Genomic DNA, 19,917 nt, shown 5'->3' with positions numbered 1-19,917 from the left:
GTAATAGGGTCCCGTTTTTACCCTTTGGGTACGGAACCCTAAAGAGTGACATCCGCTTGTATTACAAGATTTTGAGAAACGGGCCCCTGTACGGCCTGTATGCTCGTATATATTTTTATGACATAATATTTAAGTGACACTTTTTCTTACAGGAACACAGTCACAAACTGCGATCTCAGCGTTCCATGTCGGAGGCGTCACAGCTGTCCTTCAACCTCGATTTGGACAGCAATTTGGACCCGACATACGAAGGTAAATAACTATTTAAACAAAATACTATTCGACATATTTATACAAACCCATATTCCGCAAATAAACAATCATTCATTCATTCATTCATCATTCTATCATCATTCATTTATCATTCATCCTTTCATTCATTCATTCAAATCGACCTAGTCCCACAGTAAGCTTATAGGTAGCGCGGCATTGTATTTATATCGGAGCATCGTTAATAATGGCGTAAGCGCCATCGACAATAAGGTCCCTTTTCATAGATAACGTCACATATTATATTTAGGAAAAACTCGTCTGCTTAGTTATCCTGCTGACTGTGTTCCCTCCAAAATAAAATAGAATTGCAAGCCGCATGCTCTTACCGCTAGGCCACCTGTGCTGTATTTGATTATTTATGAATCAACGCCCGTTCTGAGTCATGGCTTGTCCAACAGGCCTCCATCGCCATACAGTGGGGTAACGCTGCAAGTGTGATGGGGACCTTTGGACCCGGCATGGCTCAGAAAGGGTTTTAGTTGTTATGTTTTGTACATATTTATATTACTGAAATAAATAGTAGGTAAATATTATAATAATTTATGAATAAATTAAATATTATATATTGTTACTTTTTTCAGGAGAAACCCAGCATAAAGGGTCCGTGGATAACGGCGTCTACGTAGCGTATATAAAGAGTGGGGGCACCAAGTGGTCAATGACCCTGATGTTCACATGTTTTCTACTCGCACAAGTGTTCTACTCCTCTACTGACATATGGCTTAAGGAATGGTTAGTTTCATTCATTCAATCATTCACTCATTGACTTATTCGGTGTATATAAAGAGCGGTAAATGGTCCATGACCTTAATGTTCACGTGTTTTCTACTCGCATAAGTGTTCTACTCGTCTACTGACATATGGCTTAAGGAATGATTAGTTTCATTCATTCAATCATTCACTCATTGATTTTAATATTTTTAATAATTCATATTGTACTCGTAGTAAAAAAAGTGTAATCTTGAATAAAATTAGAAATGGTTAGTTATTAATATCAGTAATCATTTCGTGTGTATACCTACTCGTACGTGCGTATAACGAGTTTTCTACTCGCTCTAGTGTTCTACTCGTCTACTGTCATATGGCTTAAGGAATGGTTAGTTTCATTCATTCAATCATTCATTAATTGACATAAAACGTGGCGGCGAATAGTCCATGACCTTGATGTTCACATGTTTTTTACTGACCCAATTGTTCTACTCGTCTACTGACATATGGCTTAAGGAATGGTTGGTTTCATTCATTCAATCATTCACTCATTGACTTATTTAAAGTGGCGGCAAATGATCAATGACCTAAATGTTGACATGTTTCCTACTGGCGCAAGTAAAATGTTCTATTTGCATACTTGGTCAAGCAAATCTTGTCAGTAGAAAAGGCGGCAAATTTGAAAAATCGCGGGTTAGCAACACTACGTTTGAATTGTTCTACAACGTGTCATTTATATCTTATCTGTGGAACTGTTTTGTTTACATTTCATCGTTGTTCGATGTACATTGCTGCTTTTTGTTCGTTTCCTAGGGATACCATACTTAGTATTACATACTTAGCTTTACATTACTTAGTGTAAGGCCTGAGTGGACGCTCGCTCGGCGACGCGTGCAGCGTGGCTGTGGGCTCGCGCGTGATGTGAGCAGCGTGCACTAAGGCCGCTCCTATACGTGCGCATTTGTTTAACATGCACGCCGCACGCCCCGCCCCGCTGCACGCACAACATGAGCGTCCACTCAGGCCTTACACTTACTGATATATCCAGTTTGACATACTATATATAACTTATTTATGTTCACTAACGGTTTTATTTTCAGGGTGAATATGGAAGAGGCTAACAGCGCAGCGGTGCGGGCCGCCAAGAACCAAACACCAACTTTACCTGCCCCGGGTAAATAAATAAACTCATACTTAATCAATTTATTTATTTAAACTTTAATTTACAATGATTTTTTTTCAATTGAACATAAGAAAAACTTAATGTACAAAAGGCGTACTTAATGTCAGGAGGCATTCTCTGCCAGTCAGCCACACACATCAATATTAATTATCCTGTCATATATTGATTTAAAACTGACACGATTTTCACTCATACTTTTATAACTAACACGGGGCTTACCATATTTCCATTGTAAAGTAATAATCGCCTAAGGCCCAAGGTCCTTCCTATAGTACCTATTCAGTTCGATGTAATTTAAACCATGTTCAATTAAAACAGAGTCACTTTTGCTTTGTCTCGTTCAAACAACGCAAAATCAACTCTATTTCCTACAACTTAGGTTCAAATTTCAGTGGCCAAGGCTGGCTATGGCTTAGGAGGATAAAAAACTTTTTTATTTCAGAATTCACCGAAGTGTCTGGCAACATGTTCCACCTGACCCGCAACCAGTGTGTGTACGTGTACGCGAGCCTCATCGGAATCTGCATATTCTTTACTTGGAATAAGCTGGTGCTATTCTATAACACGTGTATACGGGCGTCCATCACACTGCACGACACTATGTTCAGGTATGTTTCTCTTTCTATCCTCATTGTCTGGAAAGAGACTCCCTCTCAAACTTAACGTTACGCAACACAGTACGTCCGCTTTTCGTGGCAGCAACAATATGCTGCAACGAAGTGTTGGAATAATTTACCGCCACCAATCAGAAACTGCAAATCCGTTACCTCTTTTAAGTACAACCTAAAAAAGTATTTACTCACAACATATTCAAAAAGAAATACATACCTATTTGTGAACAATAAGAAATATTTGTCGACTCTCTCTCTCTTTCTTGCTTTCTTACACGTAAGAAAACTGATGTATGGAGTTACTACTCTTTCTTAACTTATAAATATTTCTCTATGTCCTTACTCACGCAAAAGTTAACCCTTTTCGTTTTATGTAATGTTTTCATGTTTTCAGGGGAGTGACCAACGCGCCGATGTGGTTCTTCCACCATAACCCATCCGGGCGCATCCTGAATCGATTCTCGAAAGACATGGGGCAAGTTGACACACTGCTGCCGGTCGCTTTGGTCGACTGCCTTGGGGTGAGTTGTAACATGCAGTTTTTACCAGAGACGATTTAAAATGCAAATACAATGCAGATATATTTATTATTAATTGTATAATTGTAGACTTTGTATTTCTATAACTAACTTTTAACGTTTCCGCACATAAATGGTTTAATCAACTTTTTCTAGTCCCATGTTTCTATAGTTACGGTCTCCTGAGTCACTCTTAAAACTCTAAGTTTTTCGTATTTAAATGAACCAAACTTGCATTTTATAAGACCTTTCCATAATGGGACATCTACTGAGCATGTTAGTAGAACATGGTACTGATTCTTCTAACAATCTATGCTACTATTGTCTCCTCGCTGATGGGACAGAATAACAACAAGAAATAGTTGATTGACCCGTACATCAGTTTACAATATTGTTGTTGTTTCAGTTCTTCCTTGAAGTGGTATCGATCCTCGTGGTGGTGTGCCTGGTGAACTGGTGGCTGTTGCTGCCGACGGGTGTGGTGGCTGCGCTGCTGTTCCTGCTGCGGAGCCTGTTCCTCAGCACCAGCCGGGAGCTCAAGAGGATAGAGGCTATAGGTCAGTCATTCATTCATTCATCCATCCATCAATCAGTCAATCAATCATCCATTCCTTCATTTATGAATTAATCCTTCAAACTCATTCATTCAGCAATCGATTAATCTTTCATTTATCAACCCATAAATCACTCCATCAATCTATCAATCAATCGTCTAGCCATCAATTAATCAATCCTTCTGTCAAACTATCCATCAATCCATCCAACCAACCATCCGTCGATCCATCCAGCCTGTTCCTCAGCACCAGCCGGGAGCTCAAGAGGATAGAGGCTATAGGTCAGTCATTCATTCATTCATCCATCCATCAATCAATCATCCATTCCTTCATTTATGAATTAATCCTTCAAACTCATTCATTCATTCAGCAATCGATTAATCTTTCATTTCTCAACCCATAAATCACTCCATCAATCTATCAATCAATCGTCAAGCCATCAATTAATCAATCCTTCTGTCAAACTATCCATCAATCCATCCAACCAACCGTCCGTCCATCCATCCAGCCCGTTCCTCAGCACCAGCAGGGAGCTCAAGAGGATAGGGGCTATAGGTCAGTCATTCATTCATTCATCCATCCATCAATCAATCATCCATTCCTTCATTTATGAATTAATCCTTCAAAGTCATTCATTCATTCAGCAATCGATTAATCTTTCATTTATACATCAACCCATAAATCAATCTATCAATCCATCGTCAAGCCATCAATTAATCAATCCTTCTGTCAAACTATCCATCAATCCATCCCACCAACCATCCGTCCATCCATCCAGCCTGTTCCTTAGCACCAGCAGGGAGCTCAAGAGGATAGAGGCTATATGTCAGTCATTCATTCATTCATTCATCCATCCATACAACTCACCATCCATCAATCAATCAATCATCCATTCCTTCATTTGGGAATTAATCTTTCTAACATTTATCCATTCATTCATTCATCCATCCATCCATATATAGATGGTCAAGCAAATCTTGTCAGTAGAAAAAGGCGCGAAATTCAAATTTTCTATGGGCCGATATCGCTTCGCGCCTACATTTTTCAAATTTGCCGCCTTTTTCTACTGACAAGATCTGCTTGACCAGCTATAACTCACCTCACCATCCATCAATCAATTAATCATCCATTCCTTCATACATTCATACATTCAGCAATCAATTAATCTTTCATTTATTCATCAACCCATAAATCATTCCTTCTTCAATCCATAAATTATTCCATCCTTCTGTCAAACTATCAATCAATCCATCAGTTCGTTCATCCAACCAACTGATGTATGTGGGTCAATCAACTATTTCTTGTTGTTATTCTGTCCCATCAGCGAGGAGACAATAGTAGCATAGATTATTAGAAGAACTGTTGTACCGTGTTCTACTAACATGCTCAGTAGATGTCCCATTATGGGAAGGTCTTATAACCACCATAAAATGCAAGTTTGGTTCATTTAAATACGAAAAACCTAGAATTTTAAGAGTGACAGGAGACCGTAACCATAGCAACGTGTGACAAGAAAAAGTTGATTAACCCATGGAGTTACCACTCTTTCTTTACTTATATTTCTCTATGGTTTAATTATAGTTGATCAAACAAATCTTGTCAGTAAAAAAAGGCGCGATATTCAAATTTTCTATGGGACGATATCCCTTCGCGCCTACATTTTTCAAATTTGCCGCCTTTTTCTACTGACAAGATCTGCTTGACCAGCTATAACTCACCTCACCATCCATTAATTAATCCATCATCCATTCCTTCATTTATTAATTAATCCTTCAAACTTATTCATCCATTCAGCAATCAATTAATCTTTCATTCATTCATCAATCCATAAATCATTCCTTCTTCAATCCATAAATTATTCCATCAATCTATCAATCCATCAATTAATCCATCCTTCTGTCAAACTATCAATCAATCCATCAGTTCGTCCATCCAACCAACTGATGTATGTGGGTCAATCAACTATTTCTTGTTGTTATTCTGTCCCATCAGCGAGGAGACAATAGTAGCATAGATTGTTAGAAGAACTGCTGTACCATGTTCTACTAACATGCTCAGTAGATGTCCCATTATGGAAAGGTCTTATAACCACCATAAAATGCAAGTTTGGTTCATTTAAATACGAAAAACCTAGAGTTTTAAGAGTGACTCAGGAGACCGTAACCATAGCAACGTGTGACAAGAAAAAGTTGATTAACCCATGGAGTTACCACTCTTTCTTTACTTATATTTCTCTATGGTTTAATTAGTTTTATTTCACGTCACTGGTTTGTTTCAGCTCGGAGCCAATCTTTGAACCACACAACGGCCACGGTCGGTGGTCTGGCCACCATTAGGTCTACGAAGGAGACCCAGGTCACCCTAGCGAGAGAATTCGACAAGTTACAGGTTATTATTTATTGAAATTTTTATATTATAAGGAAAATGGAAAAATTTACTACCTCTGGAAAGACTTAACCACCTTGCCCCTAATGCATCGCATCGTATTTAGTTATGTTTCTAGAGTTAGCTACTTCTTTTAAGTCTCGCCGTCATGTACAGTTTATCTTAGTTTGACTACCATTTCATAATGTATCTCTCAGTTACTTAAAGGTTAGCTGGAAGAGATCCCTTAACGGGATAAGTTCGCCTTTGTACACATTTACTTGAATGATCTCTGTGTTATGTACTTGTTTTGTGCAATAAAGTGTTTACTACTACTACTTAAACTTGCGGTCTTTTGGAACACCCCTACTTCCAACTGAGCTACGGAGGCTTGCCATGATTTTTTGCCGTTTTTTTGCATAATGGTACGGAACCCTTCGTGCGCGAGTCCGACTCGTACTGGGCACTGCACGTCTCCAGTTTTATGGTCGGATGGGTTCTCGAAATCGATCACGGTGAAGTTTTAAATATGTAATTTAACATATCGCCGGCAGAGAATACGTTTGTGCCATATCCTTTTTTGAGCAAAATCGTCTTTTAATGATTTCTAAAATAACAAAAAATATGCTATAATTGACACTTATCGATTTTTGATATATCCATATCCGCATTTTACTATGGGATAATTACACTCTGTTAACAGAAAATTATCACAAAAGTGTGACATATCCAAAACTTTTGTGTCATATCATACATTGTACGTTTAACACTTCCTCATCATAAACGGATATGGCAATTATAAAAATGCTTTTATTTCACGATTACCACTATATTCACAATATTTGTATGGTACTATAAATAGTAAACATATGTGCCTAAATGATAAATAAGTTCAATATTTCCTAAATGTAAAACTTTTCGAGAATTTTTTTTTTGTTTCTTTTCGCTCTCCTGTAAACCAATGTAAGTGGCGTATTCGCTAGGTGCTGCCCTCATTTTGTCGGACTTTCATCGTTAAATCTTATGGAGTAAAATTAGTTCAAGCGGCTGCCGCTAGTACTAATGTGAGACATTCCATAAGATTATTAAATTGTACAACGGGACTTAATCGCGTATCTAAGTTTTAAGATTTACCTCCGACGTTTCGAGGACGGCGTTGTCCCCGTGGTCTCGGAGAAGACTGGCTTAAGTTGACATCAGCATCTTCTAACCGCGCGAGTTTTCATTCCATAAGATTATCTGTGTTTGTGACGATCAGCGCCACTTCCCCCTCCACCGACTTTGCACATAGATTTTAGATTTTTTAGATTTAGATATTTATTCTCATTATACGAAATTACATTATAAATTATGCTAAACTAATCTACATGAATTTATATTATGATCGTCATTAACATTAACATGATATTCTTTATTAGATACAAATTAAAAATGTTTTAAAAATAATCAATCTTCTGTCAACAATTTTATCAATTCATGTCAAAACAAAATACGGGAATAACTAAGTACGAGTATCTCTTAATGATCGTCATGTTCTAAATATAATAAATACTAGGTATACATTACGTTGAATATCAATAAATGAGAACATGTCAAATTTACACGATTCAATTTACAATTTCAAATGTCAAAGTCATATACTCATTTACTGAATAAAGTGGATTATCCATTAAAAGGACCCTCAGTTGACGTTCAAATATTTCGTCAGATGTTTCCATTCGTAATTCAGCGGGTAGACGCTCGTAGAGTCGTAGTATGTCGGGTCGATTACTCGCGGGTTTTTGCATGAAAGTGCCATGCGTCGCGGCACTGTTCTGAGTCTCCCCGTGGATCTGATTAATTTGCCCGTGACCTCAACACGTTTAAACTGTGGCAAGTTTTTTCTTACGAACATCAATACTTCGAATATGTATAGTGAGTAGTGCGTCATTATTCGATTTTTCTTAAATACTTCCTTACAAGGGTGCCTGGGTTTAACTCCTGCCAGTAAAGCTTTGGATTCCTCCGAAAACGGTGCCGTCATATGACGGCCGTCATATAGCGGCCGCAAAAGACGGCCGTCTTTACGGTGGCGACGCGTGGAAAGTACCACGGCGTCATAACACACCTTCATCCACCAAGGTCAAAGCGGCAAATTTGAAAAATGTAGGCGCGATGGGATAACGTCCCATAGAAAATTTTAATTTCGCGCCTTTTCCTACTGACAAGATTTGCTTGATCATCTATAATTTACTTGGAGGATGAAATATCATCAGAAGAGGAAAATAATCGTAGTACGGAATCATTTATTCAAATCTCGTGTCATTTATTCAAAATGGCGTCACCGCTATCTAATAAAACGTTCACGAAACTATCGACACCGTCATGACGGCCGTCATCTTACGTTGCGTTGACAATCAACGTAACGTAACGCCGTCTAGGAAACCGCGCCATCTTGTTTACATAGACAACGTTCTAGTGACGTCAGTCAACGCTATATAGCGGCCGTAATATGACGGCACCGTTTTCGGAGGAATCCAAAGCTTAACCGTATCGCACACATATTCAAACGTATTCCCACCCGAGGCTATTCCTCCACAGGACCTCCACAGTTCCTCGTGGACCCTGGTCCTGAACACGAACAGAGCCTTCGGTTTCTGGATGGACATGGTTTGCTGCCTCTACCTCGCGTTCGTCACGTTCAGCTTCTTTCTGTTTAGCGAAGGTGAGAGCGCCTTGTAGAAATATTATAGCAATCAGTCTCGGGGTGTTGGTAGGATATTGCTATTATATTTTGTCCAGGCGTTATGTTTTCAGTATTCGTTTATTACTTGCAATCACGGACAAGACATCCTCCAGATTGAGCATAGTAGCGCTACCCCCTCTGCCACAAATATACGGTAGTTTTACTCCATTTCCGAGTCGAAAGTGTCTTTGTGTGACGTCCGTGTCTTGGAACGGACCAATCACGGCACGGGATTCGCTCACCTCGTCCCCCGCACCCCAGTATTTTTGGCAGCATCGGTTTCATGAAATAATTGCTCTAAACTCCGTCTAGAGGATTCCTAGGCTATGCTTGCAAGTCATAGTACATAGTAGTTCTTAATGTTCTTATACATATCATATGGTATCACATGGGACCCTAAATATTTTTGTCACTCTGTTTAGCGAATGTAAAAGCGCCTTGTAGAAATATCGCAGCAATCAGTTTTGGTGTGTGTTATGATATTGCTATGATATTTTGTCCAGGCGTTATGATTTCAGTGTCTACTATATAATGATAAAGTAATATTTAGGTTGCGTTTGAAAATAGCTTTATACTATTAAAGTAGCTCTGTTTGTACAGTCAGCAGCAGAAGTTGCTAAGCGGGCAAGTTGCTGAGGTGTTCAAATTGATCTTGACGCGACTTTATTGTTAAGAGAATAAGAGCGTGTCAAGGCAATTTTAAACACCTCGCCCGCTTAGCAACTTCTGCTGCTGACTATACAGGCACCACACGGGATTGTTACGCCATTTAGGGTCCTAGCTAAATTGGTTGTTCCATACAAACGCTATAGAATGCCCAATTTAGCTAGAACGTTAAATGGTGTAACAATCGTGGAGCGTGATGGTACATGTACACGCTGCTGCAAAAGTGCATACCATGCGAAATTGCATGGAGAAATTTTGAATCAATTCATTGATAAAGTCGCCATGCTTTTTTGCGGCTGATGGACGCAGACAGACCCCGAACGGCTTATCCTTTGTCTATTGTTAAGTTAAACCGCACGTGCTACTTACCTGCAAAAAAGGGTCTTATTTATTCTAATTGACACCTGAGCGCGGGCTAGTCCAACGCTCAAAAAACCAGTGTAGGTGCGCTCTCCGATAACGCGCCTTTGTTACGCATCTCGATGACACATTTTAGACTGGTTCTGTAACGTTCGACTACACACAGCCTAGAAAATCAAATGGACCACACACAGCCTAGAAAAATATTTTTTTATTGTAATCTCCACAGAGTGGTAATTCAATAACCGGTAAAAACGGCCCAACCATTTTTTTAGGCAGGTAGTAGCACGTGCGGTTTAACTTTACAATAGACAAAGGATAAGCCGTTCGGGCTCTGTTAAAAATCAACAAACTATACATCTATATATTTAAATTTGTTTCGTAGACACGATCGGAGGCAATGTCGGTCTGGCCATAACGCAGGTCATAGGTCTAGTGGGCATGTGCCAGTACGGCATGCGGCAGACTGCTGAAGTGGAGAACCAGATGACATCCGTGAGTTAACAGTTAACCTCATTATGCCCACTTGCACTGTTCCATTAACCCGGGGTTAACCACTTAAACATGTTTTGTATTTTAACATTATTGCGCAAAATATATACAACAATGTACAAACGGACAAGTAAATATATAAAAAATAGGACCAAACAGTGATACATAAAATATCCATGTAACGGGACACATAGTTTTTATTGAAAATTCTTGAAACAAAAAATCATTATTAATAAAGTGGAGTTACCATGGTTACCAGTATAATTTGTCACTAGGTTAACGGTTTAACCTCCTAAGGCCCAAGGTCCTACCTATAGTACTTATTCAGTTCGATGTAATTTAAACCATGTTCAATTGGAACAGAGTCGCTTTTGCTTTGTTTCGTTCAATTTTCAAACAACGCAAAATTAACTCTATTTCCTACAATTTAGGTTCAAATTTGTATGGCAAATTTTGAATGTTTCATTTGTATGGCGGGAGGTTAACCGCTTAACCCCGGGTTGGTAGGATAGTGCAAGTGGGCCTTATTCTTCTTAAAATTAAGCTATCTTGACTTAGGTATATGGACCGGGATATGAACAATGATTATATACCTTATTGTTTTCGAGCTCCCCGATATTCATATCCCGGTCGATATAAGTCTAGTGAAGTGAAACTAACCGTGAATCATTCAAAACTGTTACCTACCTTTAGTATTGTTTTCGAGCTCCCGATCTTTCGACGCAGTTACATGCATCTTGTTCACGGGTAACTGACGCACGCACGCACGCACGCACGCACGCACGCACGCACGCACGCACGCACGCACGCACGCACGCACGCACGCACGCACGCACGCACGCACGCACGCACGCACGCACGCACGCACGCACGCACGCACGCACGCACGCACGCACGCACGCACGCACGCACGCACGCACGCACACACACACACACACACACACACACACACACACACACACACGTGTGGGCCGCATGTACTAAGCCCTAAGCAAATGTCTTTAAACACTGGAGTGGCATGCGGATTAGCGTTTACAGTTTGATAACCTAGTAATATCATGAAATTCATGAATAGGGTGTTTGACTGTATTTAAAATAAATTATTTTACACGATGCATGAAATAGAGCACCAGAAGATTAATAGAGAAACGTAGACAGCAGTTATTTTTAGACACAATTTATATTATAAAACCCGTATAAAATAAAGAGTAGGTAATTTGATTGTGACGTCACATGCTAGTGTTTCATATAAATTCTATAGTAGCAAAATCGTTTTGACAGTTCGAAGAAAGAAACTGATTTGACAAGTAGTCAAAATACCCTATTATTCGCTTGCAGGTGGAAAGAATGTTAGAATATACGAACCTACAACCAGAGAAACCAGTGGATGTGGACACGAAAGCTCTGAAGACCAACCATCCGACCTTAAACTTCGAGCAATGGCCTGAAAAAGGTAGACTTTTTAATATGTACATTTTTGTCCAGAAAGTTCTGTTCCATGTAAAGCTCTTTTTTATATTCTAGATATAAAAATGATATTTCTTTTTTTCGTCAGTAGCGACACTTGTGATATCTGGTGTCAAGTAGCGGTACTGATAGTTCCACAACTTGACGTTAGATGTCGACTACGAAATAACTCGCATTTTGTAAGAAAACTAATGTATGGAGTTACCACTCTTTCTTTACTTAATATTTCTCTATGCATTGACTTACAATGAAATTGCAGGTGAAATCGTCTTCGAGGACGTATCCCTAGAATACGAGAAACCCCCCAAAAAGGAGGAACTCCAAAAATCCCAAAAGCTTCATAAAAAGGACAAAGATGTCGAGGCCCCCAAAGTGGTCGAGGCCAAAGAACTCCCCGCGTATGCTATAAAGGGAGTCAGTTTCGTTGTAAGGCCCGCTGAGAAGGTGGCTGTCGTTGGGAGGACTGGGGCTGGCAAAAGCTCACTCATACAGGCCTTATTCAGGTAATACTATGGAAAACACTGATTTAAACTTTCACGTCTTTTACACATAATACTATGGAAAGTACAAGCGCCTTAACAAAATGTTAGAGCAATGTTTCTTTACTGTAGTTGTTGCTATGATACTATAATCAGGCGCTGAATATTAAGGTATAAATGTAGACAAGATATTATAAGAGAAAGAACTGCCCGCGTATTCTATAAAGGCGATCAGTTTCGTTGTAAGGCCCGCTGAGAAGGTGGCTGTTGTTGGGAGGACTGGGGCTGGGAAGAGCTCACTCATACAGGCTTTATTCAGGTAATACTAAAGATACAAGCGCCTGAACATAATGTTAGAGCAATGTTTCTATACTGTAGTTGTTGCTATGATATTGCTATCAGGCGCTGAATATTAAGGTATAAAAAGTACACAACATATAATAAGAGAAATAACTCCCCGCGTATGCTATAAAGGGCGTCAGTTTCGTTGTAAGGCCCGCTGAGAAGGTGGCTGTTGTTGGGAGGACTGGGGCTGGGAAGAGCTCACTCATACAAGCTTTATTCAGGTAATACCACAGAATAAATAATAGTACTAAGTACAGAAGACTCACTCTCTAACAACACGCGTCTGTTACGATCAGCACAGATATGGCCGCTAGGTGGCGACAGCGCCACGCGCGGCTTATGGCTTTCCCCAAAATTGGGGCCGAACGGATGTACTTTTAGCTACTTGTAGCAAAGCGACGAAATCGCGGAGTGAGACACGCCTGGTAATACTATAGAAAATACTTAGCGCCTTAACAAAATATTAGAGTAATGTTTCTATACTGTAGCTGTTGCTATGATACTATAATCAGGCGCTGAATGTTAAGGTATAAAAAGTACACAGGATATAAGCGATGTGGCCGTCTTTGGAAGGACTGGGGGTGGCAAGAGCTCACTCATACAGGCTTTATTCAGGTAATACTAAAGATACAAGCGCCTGAACATAATGTTAGAGCAATGTTTCTATACTGTAGTTGTTGCTATGATATTGCTATCAGGCGCTGAATATTAAGGTATAAAAAGTACACAACATATAATAAGCGAAAGAACTTCCCGCGTATGCTATAAAGGGAGTCAGTTTCGTTGTAAGGCCCGCTGAGAAGGTGGCTGTTGTTGGGAGGACTGGGGCTGGGAAGAGCTCACTGATACAGGCTTTATTCAGGTAATACTATTGAAAACACTGATTTAAACTTTCACGACTTTTACACATAATACTATGGAAAGTACAAGCGCCTTAACAAAATGTTAGAGCAATGTTTCTTTACTGTATTTGTTGCTAGGATATTATAATCAGGCGCTGAATGTTAAGGTATAAATGTAGACAAGATATTATATGCGAAAGAACTCCCCGCGTATGCTATTAAGGGGGTCAGTTTCGTTGTAAGGCCCGCTGAGAAGGTGGCTGTTGTTGGGAGGACTGGGGCTGGGAAGAGCTCACTCATACAGGCCTTATTCAGGTAATACTATGGAAAACACTGATTTAAACTTTTACGTCTTTTACACATAATGCTATGGAAAGTACAAGCGCCTTAACAAAATGTTAGAGCAATGTTTCTTTACTGTAGTTGTTGCTATGATACTATAATCAGGCGCTGAATGTTAAGGTATAAATGTAGACAAGATATTATATGCGAAAGAACTCCCCACGTATGTTAGAAAGGGGGTCAGTTTCGTTGTAAGACCCGCTGAGAAGGTGGCTGTTGTTGGGAGGACTGGGGCTGGGAAGAGCTCACTCATACAGGCTTTATTCAGGTAATACTATGGAAAACACTGATTTAAACTTTCACGACTTTTACACATAATACTATGGAAAGTACAAGCGCCTTAACAAAATGTTAGAGCAATGTTTCTTTACTGTAGTTGTTGCTAGGATATTATAGTCAGGCGCTGAATATTAAGGTATAAATGTAGACAATATATTATAAGCGAAAGAACTCCCCGCGTATGCTATAAAGTATAAAGGGTCACTTACAAAATAATGTTAGAGCAATGTTTTTTTACTGTAGTTGATGCTATGATACTACTATCAGGCGCTGAATGTTAAGGTATAAAAAGTACACAACATATACAAGTACTAAGCGCCTGAATGTAATATTTTAGCAATGTTTCTTTACTGTAGTTGTTGCTATGATATCTTTGTCAGGCGCATTAATATTTCGGTATAATAAGTTGATAAGCGAAATTAGCATGGCTATTTTTCATTCAATATTCCACCAAACTTGTATGCTTTAAACGTCAATTTTCCATATTGTTCAGATATATTTGACACGTTGACCGCTTAGATAGTAGTGGTTTTTTGACAGCTAAAGGTATCAATGACTTGTTGTAAGTGTAGAAATTAATGAATAGCGACTGTTAAGATATTTGTGACACGTTGAGCGCTCACAAGTAAATACTACCATGACAGTCAACAACTTTTTGACAGTTTAAACGTTTACCTCTCTTTGAGCACCTGAACTACCTGGAGTGTATAGCGACTTCTGCTGCTGACTGTACGACTTTGTCGGATTTATTGAGGTACATATTCAAGCCAAATTGCAGCTTTCTAGCACTAACGATCACGGAGCAAATCCTCGGACAGACAGACGGACATGGCGAAACTATAAGGGTCCCTAGTTGACTACGGAACCCTAAAAATGGTTATCGACCAAATATCAAATATCAACATTTATTCAGCAAATAGGCCACAAGGGCACTTTTACACGTCAATATGGAATTTACATACAGCAAAAAAAACACATCAATAATTATAAAATACAACTAAGCCGTAAATATCAAATCAAACTAACATAGAGATGTATAAAGCCTCTAAATGTCGTTACAAAAAACGCAATAACAATAGTATTGAAAAAAAAAACAAAGATACAAAAACTATAATATAAAATTATTTAGAGATGTAAATGTCTCTAAGTGTCATCATAACTAAAAGATTACAATATATAGTAGTAGTAGACCCATGGAAAAAACCAGGACAGCAAGGATTTTAATTATACATGTTTATAACAGGTTAGGTAAAACGTCAGGCCGGATCTCGGTAGATGGCGTGACGCCCGAGGAGGCGGGGCTCCGCGCGTGGCGGCGGCGCCTCGTGGCGCTCCCGCAGCGGCCCGCGCTGTTCGCCGGCCCGCTGCGGGACAACCTCGACCCGCAGCACATATACACTGACGCTGAGATATACAACGCGTTACATGAGGTGAGATACATTTACAACAGGTTAGGTAAAACGTCAGGCCGGAGGCCTCAACCCGCAGCACATATACACTGACGCTGAGATATACAACGCGTTACATGAGGTGAGATACATTTACAACAGGTTAGGTAAAACGTCAGGCCGGAGGCCTCAACCCGCAGCACATATACACTGACGCTGAGATATACAACGCGTTACATGAGGTGAGATACATTTATAACAGGTTAGGTAAAACGTCAGGCCGGAGGCCTCGACCCGCAGCACATATACACTGACGCTGAGATATACAACGCGTTACATGAGGTGAGATACATTTACAACAGGTTAGGTAAAACGTCAGGCCGGAGGCCTCGACCCGCAGCACATATACACTGACGCTGAGATATACAACGCGTTACATGAGGTGAGATACATTTACAACAGGTTAGGTAAAACGTCAGGCCGGAGGCCTCGACCCGCAGCACATATACACTGACGCTGAGATATACAACGCGTTACATGAGGTGAGATACATTTACAACAGGTTAGGTAAAACCTCAGGCCGGAGGCCTCGACCCGCAGCACATATACACTGACGCTGAGATATACAACGCGTTACATGAGGTGAGATACATTTATAACAGGTTAGGTAAAACGTCAGGCCGGAGGCCTCGACCCGCAGCACATATACACTGACGCTGAGATATACAACGCGTTACATGAGGTGAGATACATTTACAACAGGTTAGGTAAAACGTCAGGCCGGAGGCCTCGACCCGCAGCACATATACACTGACGCTGAGATATACAACGCGTTACATGAGGTGAGATACATTTATAACAGGTTAGGTAAAACCTCAGGCCGGAGGCCTCGACCCGCAGCACATATACACTGACGCTGAGATATACAACGCGTTACATGAGGTGAGATACATTTACAACAGGTTAGGTAAAACCTCAGGCCGGAGGCCTCGACCCGCAGCACATATACACTGACGCTGAGATATACAACGCGTTACATGAGGTGAGATACATTTATAACAGGTTAGGTAAAACGTCAGGCCGGAGGCCTCGACCCGCAGCACATATACACTGACGCTGAGATATACAACGCGTTACATGAGGTGAGATACATTTATAACAGGTTAGGTAAAACGTCAGGCCGGAGGCCTCGACCCGCAGCACATATACACTGACGCTGAGATATACAGTGTACAAATCGAAAAGAAAATCGATACCCCACACGAGAGACAATGAAACTCAATTTAATAGTGTTTAAGCATAAATATGCAGGGTTTAAGGGTAGCTTTAGGTACGCTGCCTCAAAAGTATGGAACAATATACCACCACCTATTAGATATAAACGTTGTTTGATTACATTTAAAAAACACTGCAAACGCTTAATATTTAATAAACAAAAGGAAATGGCAAATGTACGTACCTAAATAGGAAAAATAAATAAATAAATAGAATAATCGATGAGTAGTCGACAAGATTTTAGCACTTGTTATTTATTCAATTATATGCACTGAAGTTTATTTTGCCTTTTTTTTCGTTAGTGGCTAAGTCTAAATATTGTATTTGTGTTGTGTAGATGTTAAGTACGGAGCTAATTTAATTTATTTTAATTGGTAACCTGGTCTTGGCTGAAAAACAGCGCTGCAGTGTCTCACTCATGCTGAGTTGATGCTGGCAGCATTATGCTGACGCCCAAACCATTTGTCACAGCAAATGTTTAGTTATTAAGTTACGTGTCTGGTTAAGTTTTTAGATAATAGGTATACCTAATGTTTATAGGTTAAGTAACTTCTTTTTTTTTATTGTGTCCTGTATTCGCTGTTGTGTTGTGACAATAAATACATCTTCTTCTTAAATCACGCGAGGTGTTTTCAGCTATTTTTGATGCCACCCCTTGGTAATATTTGGTGATGTTTTCGGTTAAGTGTCCACAAAAATACAGCTAACATCCAATAACAAGTGGCAGCAATATAAAAAACTTTTAAGAAAAATGAAGGGAGGAAAAAGAAAATTTATACAAAGTAGGTATGGGCTTGCGTCACGTGTGTGTGTGTTTACTTTGTGTGCTTCTGTTTGTGTGTGTCAAGAACTTTGCCCCCTTGTAAAACAAATAACTATTTGACTGGTCTATTCGTAGGTGGAACTGACAGAGATGATAAGCAACATGCCGGCGGGGCTGTCGACCATGGTGGGCGACGGCGGAGGCAACTTCTCGGCGGGGCAGCGGCAGCTGGTGTGCCTCGCGCGCGCCGCGCTGGCGCGCTGCCGCGTGCTCGTGCTCGACGAGGCAACTGCCAACGTGGATACCGAGTAAGTACACGTTTCAATAACTATTTTACTCGTCTGGTAGGTGGAACTGATAGAGATGATAAGCAACATGCCGGCGGGGCTGTCGACCATGGTGGCAACTTCTCGGCGGGGCAGCGGCAGCTGGTGTGCCTCGCGCGCGCCGCGCTGGCGCGCTGCCGCGTGCTCGTGCTCGACGAGGCAACTGCCAACGTGGATACCGAGTAAGTACACGTTTCAATAACTATTTTACTCGTCTGGTAGGTGGAACTGATAGAGATGATAAGCAACATGCCGGCGGGGCTGTCGACCATGGTGGCAACTTCTCGGCGGGGCAGCGGCAGCTGGTGTGCCTCGCGCGCGCCGCGCTGGCGCGCTGCCGCGTGCTCGTCGACGAGGCAACTGCCAACGTGGACACTGAGTGAGTACACGTTTCATTATATTTCACACACTAGAGACCCGCCCCGGCTTCGCACGGGTTAACAAATTAAACATAAACCTTCCTCTTGAATCACTCTATCTATTTAAAAAAAATGCCATCAATATCCGGTGCGTAGTTTTAAACGTCTAAGCATACATAGGGGCAGACAGCGGGAAGCGACTTTGTTTTATACTATGTGTGATGGTAAGCGGCTAACGTAGCCTATGGACGCCTGAAAGTCCATTGTTGTGACTTGCGCGTTGCAGAGTCGTTTAACATCCATATATTAATTTTTTGAAGGCTCTATCCTCCTAAGTCCCCGCGTACAAATTTTTGTACATATTCCAAAAAATATTTTGAACTTTCATTGAGTAACTAAGGGTTACGAATTTAAAAACAAAACAAATACTTCTGGGTCTCAGAAGGTTATACTGTAGTATAGTTAGAAAACCTTGGCAGATAGTACCTACATTCCATAATCGGAGCGTTCGCGAAAAGAAATCCCTCTGATATCGCACAGAAACACATAAGTACATTACGATACAAGTGCGAAAAGTAGGAGATTCGCAACGAGTGGCGATAAATTGAAACACGACCGAAGGGAGTGTTTTAAATAGACACGAGTAGGTGGACAGACAGAAAACAGCGGAGTCTTAGTAATAGGGTCCCGTTTTTACCCTTATGGTACGGAACCCTAATGATTTATTTGATAAGCTAAGCAATTTTTATTTATTAAACGTGGTTGTTCTAGAACCGACAAGCATATCCAGACCACGATTCGGAGCAAGTTCGCGCACTCCACCGTGCTGACCATCGCGCACAGACTCAACACCGTCATGGACTACGACAGAGTCATCGTCATGGACCGGTAACGTCATTTTATAGTCGCAGAGTTGGCGTAGTCCGACTATAACAGTCACTCCACCGTGCTGACCATCGCGCACAGACTCAACACCGTCATGGACTACGACAGAGTTATCGTCATGGACCGGTAACGTCATTTTATAGTCGTACAGTTAGCGTGGTCCGACTATAACAGTCACTCCACCGTGCTGACCATCGCGCACAGACTGAACACCGTCATGGACCGGTAACGTCATTTTATAGTCGCAGAGTTGGTGTGGACTATAACAGTCACTCCACCGTGCTGACCATCGCGCACAGACTCAACACAGTCATGGCCTACGACAGAGTCATCGTCATGGACCGGTAACGTCATTTTATAGTCGCACAGTTAGCGTGGTCCGACTATAACAGTCACTCCACCGTGCTGACCGTCGCGCACAGACTGAACACCGTCATGGACTACGACAGAGTCATCGTCATGGACCGGTAACGTCATTTTATAGTCGCAGAGTTAGCGGTCCGACTATAACAGTCACTCCACCGTGCTGACCATCGCGCACAGACTGAACACCGTCATGGACTACGACAGAGTCATCGTCATGGACCGGTAACGTCATTTTATAGTCGCAGAGTTAGCGTGGTGCGACTATAACAGTCACTCCACCGTGCTGACCATCGCGCACAGACTGAACACCGTCATGGACTACGACAGAGTCATCGTCATGGACCGGT

General features: G+C 40.9%; 1 protein-coding gene across 1 annotated transcript in view; it reads left to right on the top strand.

Annotated features, from left to right (window-relative positions):
- LOC134660501 (probable multidrug resistance-associated protein lethal(2)03659) overlaps window positions 1–19,917 on the top strand; it is a 76,045-nt gene that overhangs the window by 44,038 nt on the left and 12,090 nt on the right. Inside the window, exons 17-30 of the mRNA XM_063516272.1 lie at window positions 153–252; window positions 855–1,005; window positions 2,082–2,155; window positions 2,607–2,772; window positions 3,170–3,296; window positions 3,700–3,850; window positions 6,126–6,235; window positions 8,792–8,915; window positions 10,348–10,457; window positions 11,793–11,907; window positions 12,181–12,424; window positions 15,452–15,638; window positions 17,770–17,942; window positions 19,091–19,207. Of these exons, the coding sequence (XP_063372342.1) occupies window positions 153–252; window positions 855–1,005; window positions 2,082–2,155; window positions 2,607–2,772; window positions 3,170–3,296; window positions 3,700–3,850; window positions 6,126–6,235; window positions 8,792–8,915; window positions 10,348–10,457; window positions 11,793–11,907; window positions 12,181–12,424; window positions 15,452–15,638; window positions 17,770–17,942; window positions 19,091–19,207 (1,949 nt within the window). The remainder of the gene's footprint in view (window positions 1–152; window positions 253–854; window positions 1,006–2,081; window positions 2,156–2,606; window positions 2,773–3,169; window positions 3,297–3,699; window positions 3,851–6,125; window positions 6,236–8,791; window positions 8,916–10,347; window positions 10,458–11,792; window positions 11,908–12,180; window positions 12,425–15,451; window positions 15,639–17,769; window positions 17,943–19,090; window positions 19,208–19,917) is intronic.

The sequence above is a fragment of the Cydia amplana genome, chromosome 27, assembly GCF_948474715.1.
Source record: "Cydia amplana chromosome 27, ilCydAmpl1.1, whole genome shotgun sequence".
Lineage (NCBI taxonomy): Eukaryota > Metazoa > Arthropoda > Insecta > Lepidoptera > Tortricidae > Cydia > Cydia amplana.
The sequence above is the reverse complement of the archived record's forward strand: the minus strand, read 5'-3'. Positions and strand labels throughout refer to the sequence as shown.